The 8935-nt window shown below is 31.5% G+C and overlaps 1 protein-coding gene across 1 annotated transcript; it reads right to left on the reverse strand.

Annotated features, from left to right (window-relative positions):
• Positions 1–3586: 3586 nt before the first annotated feature.
• LOC133197844 (uncharacterized) lies at positions 3587–4831 on the reverse strand. Its single transcript, XM_061334033.1, has one exon. It carries the CDS (start codon positions 4829–4831, stop codon positions 3587–3589), a length of 1245 nt encoding a protein of 414 aa, XP_061190017.1.
• Between the last annotated feature and the right edge of the window lie 4104 nt (positions 4832–8935).

Below are 8935 nucleotides of genomic sequence, written 5' to 3' on the forward strand. Positions count from 1 at the left end.
CGTAGCTCTAACGGAAGACCTATTCGTTGCTTTGCAACGAGCTCGGCTCTAGTTTAAAAATATTTTTGAATCTGTATCAGTCTATAATCGAACACGATAGCAAATAAATGGTATATGAGCTTTCACTGAATCCTGAGTGAAGTGATGATTCATTAGAATTCCCGCCCCTGCAAAGTTAATTCAATAACAATATTTTCTCACTTCGTCTCGGAAATATTCATATATTTATATCGATATAACTACATATTTATTTTTACATATCGACATTACTATATTGATATGATTAAAAATCATGCTTTGATCAATATCTTAAAACCAATTTTTTTAATTCGATAAAACTTGTAGCAATAAAATCAATTAAATGAAAGAAGGTGCCTTAAATTATGTAAAAACATCTAAATACAATTCAAAATATATGTATAAATCAGGAGTTATTACACTTTATATGTTGATAAGACAATAAAATATAAGGCAATATACAAGTTATAACACAACAAGTGTAGAGCCCTTTACGCTTCCGTATGTGTTGAATATATACACCTTACCTTCATGAAATGTCTTTTTCTCGCCGATGTGTTTTTCATACCACTTTTCACTCATGCTGGCACTTGTAGGTGTTTGCTTAACCTAAATTCAACATTAAAAAGATATTCACACAACATCATTTTTGAAAAAAAAAGTTTAACATATTCTGAAAATATAAATCTCGATACCACTATGTTGTTTTTCTTAATACTCACATGAGAAAAAGGAATTTTTCTAAAAATTTAAATGAAGATTTACATGCGCCGATGGTTTCAACATACCTTTGTCCTCTGCGATGATGTGGTTTCTTTCTAATACATTTTGTGCATTACATCTCCTTTTATAATATCTCTTGGTGAACAAAAATATTTTTCTCAGAATTCAATGTTCTATTTACTGCTATTTTCTGCGTCTACGCATGTGCAGGTAGATGTACCGATATAAGGTAAAGAATTTTTAACTTAAAAAGCCCATTATGCAAATCTTGTTTATTTTCAATTCTAACAGTTTTTTTAAAACTTCAGAGGTAAAAAAGGATCACTTCATTAAGCATTGAACAATATTTTGATATTTGAGATTATTTGAGATTATGTATGTTTTGCTCTTAATGTAAAATCACAATTACAGTTTCTTCATACCGATAATTGATGTGCTTGAGTTTGACAATACCTGTGAAGTTTCTTAGAGATCATGTTATTCAACAGTTTTAATCAATATCAAGTACTTATGCATAAAAAAGTATTTTGCAGTGGCATTCAATTTTGATAGTTATAATATATCCACTTTGTATTATTAATTTAGATATTCATTTAAATTTCTACGTCGATATATCCCCTTCATGCAAGATAAAACAAACATAAATTTCATGTCTGGATATCATTAAGAAAAAAAAAACAATTCAAAAATATTTTAGCAAAACTTAATGATAGTCATGATGACAACAGTTTTTTTCCCTATCGTCAACTCCCCTTGTTTACGTGCGTTTATATAAATAAATATATATATATATATATATATATATATATATATATATATATATATATATATATATATATATATATATATATATATATATATATATATATATATATATATATATAAAGCACTAAAAATGACCAACGACACGAACAATAATAATTGTCAAATTTTCGGGACAACCTGTCCCTTCCTCAGGTCAAAGAAAAAAAAGTTAAGAAGACATAAAAACAAAGGAAATAGAGAAGCAAAAACAACTAACACTACTACTAAACTACCAAACACTAAATATTTACAATGTTACATGTTTAATTTGGAGTACACCCGATAGACCGGACGCAATTCATAGCGCTCCGGATTTCTTTGTTCACAACTGTTTATAAACTCCAAATTAAACATGTTCTTCAGAGTGTAACAAAGTTTATAAAAACAATACAACTTGGTTGTTATGACGTCGTTATTGTGACGTCATAAAGGCAGCATTATATAGTGGCGCACGTAAATGTCATTAGGGCGCCAAAAGTAGAGAATTGAACATATGTACATTGTGATGAAATAGACTGCTAATTTTAAGCTATAATGTTCAATTTACATTTAGTTTAGGTTTAAATAATTTAACAAAGTAATCTTCCTTGGCTCTCCGTAATTGTTCATTATTTTCTAGAACTTTATAAAATGGAAATATTAAAAAGTTTCCATTCGCACATGAATCAAAATGTTCACTGCATGGCGTATTCCTGACAGAAGGGTCCCGTATTTGTTGTTTATGGACTCTTACGCGGTCAGCTAGTTTGTTACCGGTCTGTCCAATGTAGTTTTCCCCGCATAAAGTACAAGTCATACAGTATATTTAATTTTTAGATTTGCATGACATATTCGCATATACGGTAAATGTTTTACCACATTTAAGGTATGTCACTCGTGAAATTTGTTATATCAAGGATTTTTTGAGAAGTATATTTTGGATAAGTACTCATATAGTATGACTCAAAATCGCAGAGAAAATGGGGGGTCAGTGTGCATCTTACCGAGCTACGGTACAATTAAGTTGACCTTTTTGCACTTAAATTGTAACTCTTTGATTAATCACTTTAACCGTTATCATATTTTATCAGATGTAACCATGACAATAAACATAATCTTATTTTACGTAAAATAGTTTGAATAATATTTATCATTGAACAAATCATGCAAATTAAAACGCGTAAATTATTGTGTGACCTTTTTTGCACTAAAAAAGTCTCATATTTGGTGTATTAAAAATCTACATAGGCAATAGAATATATTCTTGTATCAAACTTTTTACGACTTAAGTGCTGATTGGTCAAAAGTATCGAGTAGTTTAAAATAATGAAAGAAAAAGCTGGGGTCAGTGATGTAAATTTTGAAATATTGGTCAAAATATGCGATTTTCTGGCAAAAAACTGTGTAAATTTTATCTCGATTTCCTTAATATATCTTCATTTCTTGGCAAAGTTTGTTGAGCGAAGGTGTAAATTTTGTTATAAATATATAAATTGAGACCTATATTTAATATTCCAGGCATATCATAACGGAAAATATTCTCTGAGTTAAAGTATGCGAGGCTAAAGTTCCAAGATATTAAATTTAATAAATGTGTAGATTTGCAGAATTTTCTGCTAAATATCCTTCCACCACAAGAAATAGTCCCTTATAAATCTTGCTTCTTTATGAATTTTTGAGCAGTTTTTTAATTGAATGTTGAACATTTTACATTGTTTAATTTAAATATGTTATAAAGACTGAATTGTAATAAATAGTTTTTAAGTAAGAGGTTCTGACTGAAATTTTCTAAAAGGCTGACGAGTGACACACCTTAAAAGTAAATGTCTCTCTTGTTTTTAAATAAGGACAGGTTCCACATAGGGGGTCCATACATTTGGCCACTGTGCGTATGTCTTCATTTGACGAAAATTTGGCTCTTGTAAGGAGTTTCTTCAGGTTTGGGGGTTGGCGCCGGCTATAGATTATGCTCTTCAGGTCAATTAATTCCTTTAGATTTTGGGATTGTTGTAGAATGGGGAAACACTGTTTTACGGAATTATACATATTAAGGTTCCGGGGGTTATGTGTAACGACAAGCGGGGGCCCCTGCTCTATTAGAACTCCGGAGATCTGTAGTTGGTATTGACTTGGCCCTTTCAATAGCGACGTCTATTAGATCATTGGGATATTTTTGTCTAAGTAAAAAAGTTTTCAATTCCTGTAGACGGCTGTTTCTTCTGGTTTCATCTATGACAATGGTACAAACACGTCTTGCCATATTAAAAGGTATGTTACGTTTTACGTGTGAAGGATGGCAGGAATTAAATACAAGGTATTGGTGGGAATCCGTTTTCTTGTAGTATAAATCTGTTATGATTTTACGACCCTCCTTAATTATAAGGATATCTGAAAAAGGTAGTTCCAATCCGCTTTTTTCCACCGTAAATTTAATAGACGGGTGTAGATTGTTAAGAATAGAATGAAATTCTTGTAAATCTTCATTAGATCTGTTCCAGAAAATGAAACAATCATCTAAATATCGCTTCCAATTAAAGCGTATATATTGGGCAAACTGATTTCCAAATGTTCTGTCTGTTTCACTGATCAATTTTTCTTCTAAAAACCCAAGTACTAGGGTGGCATAGGTTGGGGCAACTTTTGTGCCCATCGCTGTTTCTTTTATTTGTAGAAAATTTCTGCTGTCAAAAACAAAATGGTTATTTTCTAATACTATTTTTAATCCTTCTAGGATAAAGTCTTTGGAAAATCTTTCATTTATTTCACTGCGGTATTTATCGATCCAAAAAGCGATTGCTTCCAGTCCAAGTGTATGTGGTATGTTAGTATAGAGGCTCGTTACATCAAAACTAACCATCTCTGTATTTATTTCAACTGTATCTGGGATGTGGCCAAGAAAATCCATATCATCCCTTACATAACTTGGTACAAGTTGGCATAGAGGCTTTAGAAGTATATCCAACAAGTTACTAATTCTGTGCGTGGGGCATGCAGGGCCAGCTACAATTGGTCTAAGCTTTAAATCTGTTGGTCGAGGTAATTTTATATATAAAGCGTTTTTACCTTCGAGTCCGTCCTGTATTTCTTTGGATTTGTGGATCTTTGGTAAACCATAAAAGTTACTAGATTTATTTTCGAAATTTGTTAAATAATCCACCTCTTTCACGGTTAAATTATCCGCAAATTTAGAAGTTAATTTCTTAATCTTGCATATGGTTTTACTGTCCTCATTAGAAACTAATTCTTTGTAAAAGTTGGTGTCCATAAGTTGGTCTAAAACCATTTCTCTGTAATGATCCATATCCATAATGACAATTGCTCCCCTTTATCTGCTTCCTTTATAACAATAGAATTATCACTTGCGAGGCTTTTGATAGCTTCTCGTTCCAGTCTATTGATATTATCTTTAATACGGGTATTCATACAGAAGTCATTATTTCTTGCGGAACTTTGTAAACATCTAATAAATTCATCTAAATTTTTATCTCTATTAGGTGGTGGTTTGAAGTTACTTTTATTTCTTACAAGAGATTCGTCTATATTTTCTTCATTTTGAAAATATTCTGTAAGTCTAAGTTTTCGACAAAACTCCTCGGTATCTTTTATGAGATCCACATTATCCTGTTTTGGCGTGGGTGTGAATCTTAAACCCTTTTCTAGAATTTTCATTTCGTTTTCTGAAATATCTCTCTGAGATATATTAATAATTTTTACATCGATTTTCTGTTTTTGACTTACTTCTGAGTTGTCTAAATTTGCAGAAATCGGAATGTTTTCTGTCGTCCCTTGTGGAAGCGTCCTTTCCACAAAAAAATATTCTCCGAATTGTTCCTTGTTTGATTTTCTTGTTTACTGTTAAAACCATGTAAACTGTTTTGTGCTGTCCGCCATCTTTGGTTCCTTTTAGGGGGTAGATTCCAGTGTTGATCCCTTATTCCGGCATTGTTGGGTTGTGTCAGCCGTTGATAATTTACATTTCTCACCATGTTTCCTTGATTGTTTTTCCTCATTTGGTTATCCTTGTTGCGAGTGTTATTTGGTCTGTTCTTATATGCATTGGTGTTGCTGTGTGCCGGAAATTCAGATCTATGTGGTTTATCATTGCGTACGGCATCAGTGTAAGAAAATCGGTTTTCCTTTCTATATCCGGATTTTGTATTTCCATTGCTTTTGCTCCTATGATTTCTTTGTGTGTTCGGGGAATTTTTCGTCACTTCATTTACTTTTAAATGTGGTAAAACATTTACCGTAAATGCAAATATGTCATGCAAATCTAAAAATTTAATATACTGTATGACTTGTACTTTATGCGGGGAAAACTACATTGGACAGACCGGTAACAAACTAGCTGACCGCGTAAGAGTCCATAAGCAACAAATACGGGACCCTTCTGTCAGGAATACGCCATGCAGTGAACATTTTGATTCATGTGCGAATGGAAACTTTTTAATATTTCCATTTTATAAAGTTCTAGAAAATAATGAACAATTACGGAGAGCCAAGGAAGATTACTTTGTTAAATTATTTAAACCTAAACTAAATGTAAATTGAACATTATAGCTTAAAATTAGCAGTCTATTTCATCACAATGTACATATGTTCAATTCTCTACTTTTGGCGCACTAATGACATTTACGTGCGCCAATATATAATGCTGCCTTTATGACGTCACAATAACGACGTCATAACAACCAAGTTGTATTGTTTTTATAAACTTTGATACACTCTGAAAGCGCTTAGTGTAATAATTAAATGTGAACTTGTTTGTTTATCTTGGATTGTATTTTAATATATATATATATATATATATATATATATATATATATATATATATATATATATATATATATATATATATATATATATATATATATATATATATATATATATATATAAAACACTGTATAAGTATGGTCAGCGAATTGGGAGGAGCAAAGTATTTTCTTGAGGTTTTTTGGTTGACGTTTACTGCTAATAAAACGACAGTTTTTTTGTATATACTTTTCGTTTGTTTATCCTCTCTAAGCTGGCTATTTAATTTATAAACAATTGAATTAATATTTTTATTTCTCGGACTGTACGTGTGAACAAAGGGTATTGTTTCTCCACCCTTAGCACGCCCTGTGTTTTTGAAAGTAATTGTGTTCATATTAAACTCCTTGGCTTTCACAATACTATGATCTACAAGTTGCTCTGGGTATTTTTGGCTTAATAAATACAATTTTAACTCCTCCAGACGGATATCCCTCGTATTGATATTGCTCACAATGGTACAAATCCGTCTTGAGAGATTATATGGTATATCCGTTTTAGTATGGTGGGGATGGCACGATCCGAAATTACTGTGTATCTGTCGGCTTATAGTATATATCCGTATTCAAGCTGATATTATCTTTTGATATAAGAACTTCGAGATAAGATAAGATGTTCTTTATTTCCCCTAAATTAATGGAGAGTGTGTATGATCAAATAATTGATTCATGTAACAACACAACGCAAAAGAGAAAATAAAAGAACAATATAAGATTCGACAATCTATGGCGAAAAGGCTTTTGTTCTTATATATTGTTGAGGCAACGATTATCATAATACGCTTCCATTTTGTAAAAAGATTTTTTTTTCAAAACTTGTGCCTTGAACACAACCCATTAACGATAAAATCTGTAAATCAGGATCTTGATCTTCACATAAAACATACTCGTTTACATCAAGTATATCTTAAGTGTACTTAAACATAGTTTCTCTGTCGTAAAATAATGTAAAACAACTTAAGATCAAGTGCATATGATAATTATTTGTTAGCTTATTACAAAATTGACAAAATTTACAAACAATTTACATCGAGGAAACCTGAATCAAAAAATTGATTCATATTCTTTTTTAGGGATCCTCTCTAGCAATCTGCCACAATTTATTTTGGTTTAACCTGGTATGTATTTTACTGAAAAAAGACATATCAGGATCTTCAGACAGAGCAACACGCCATTGTTTACCGACTGCTGACTATATTGTTTTGATAATCATTTTTGAAAATTCCTTTTTACTGTATATAATACTATAATTGTTTTCAATCACATCTAAGAGCTGGTATTTGTTAGCAGTTTGTAACATGTTTTTGGTTGCAAAAAAAATTTCAGATATATGAGCATTAGAAATAAAAATAGATCTGATAATGTACGAAGGTTTCTTCTGACCTATGGAGTCTACCTAAGAAAAGTAGGCGACATTTATCAATGTAACTCTGTATAGTCCACAGACCAATATTTGAGATTCTTGAAAGTCAGGGAGAAAACATTGAAAATCCTTGAATTATTCAGGAGAAGTGTCTTTGTACATATTCAAGTTGTTGCATGTCTGTTAGTGACAATGACGGCCAAATCTTGCAGGAGTAGAGGGCAGACAATAGTACGACCGTGTCCATATTTTTGCAGATAAAACGGGATGAATGTCAGAGTTATTAACACCAACAGAATATAAAAGAGTGGATTTTTGATCTAGCAGTTTGCACACTCGTTCTGTAAGTTTGTCACTTTTCATGTTGTCCTGGAGAGGGCAACCAGCATACATTGTATTTTCAGACTGAGGTTTTTCACTACCAAAAAGCGTAACGCTGCAAGATAAGGAACGTTTTTGTGTTTTCCTTAATACAATAAAGACACTTTTACTAGGATTATAATGGAGTCTCCAAGTAAATGCATAGTTTTTTACATGGTTGAGTAAACATTGTAAGAATCTTGGTGAATTGCTCATTAGAGCAGTATCATCTGCTAATAGAATAAATGGAATGTGTAAATCACCCAGTAAAAGACTATTGCCATTGTTATAAAAAAATATTTCATATAATAAATCATTAATATATACAAGATACATAAAAGCACTAAGTACTCTTCCTTGCCCTACCTCTTGATAAGTTTTGATTACATCGGAGTTTACACCACAAAATGATACAAAACACTGGCTGTCATTATACCAGTACTTTAAAATTTGCCAAAATCTGGATTCAATTCCAAGATCATACAATTAAATAAAAGACAATAATGCCAGATTCTGTTAAAGGCTTTTTCATTATCTAAAAATGCACAGAAAACTGGAGAACCTCTATCTACAGTGTACATAGTAGCTAATATGTTCTTTTAGGACATAACATGCTGGGATGGCATCATAACCATTTCTAAACCCAAACTGTAGATTATGTGGAAATGATTTTCCACTACTAATTATGCTATCTTCAATTTTTGACGAAAGTATTTTTTCAAATAATTTACTGACTACAGATGTCAATGTGATACCCCTGTAATTAGTAGGAATATATTTATCTCTGTTTTAACCTTTAAAAAATTTATAATTTTTCCTACTTTGAACATCTCAGGAACGTATTTCTCTCTAATCGTAGCATTTAAAAGTAAACAAA

This window comes from Saccostrea echinata, unplaced genomic scaffold (assembly GCF_033153115.1).
Source record: "Saccostrea echinata isolate AGI-Se365-2 ecotype Australia unplaced genomic scaffold, CSIRO_AGI_Sech_v1 ptg000032l, whole genome shotgun sequence".
In the NCBI taxonomy this organism is placed as follows: Eukaryota; Metazoa; Mollusca; class Bivalvia; order Ostreida; family Ostreidae; genus Saccostrea; species Saccostrea echinata.

What these genes read in the sequence shown, in the direction of transcription:
- LOC133197844 (XM_061334033.1), bottom strand. Translation starts at nt 4,831, where the DNA reads ATGGATATGGATCATTACAGAGAAATGGTTTTAGACCAACTTATGGAC.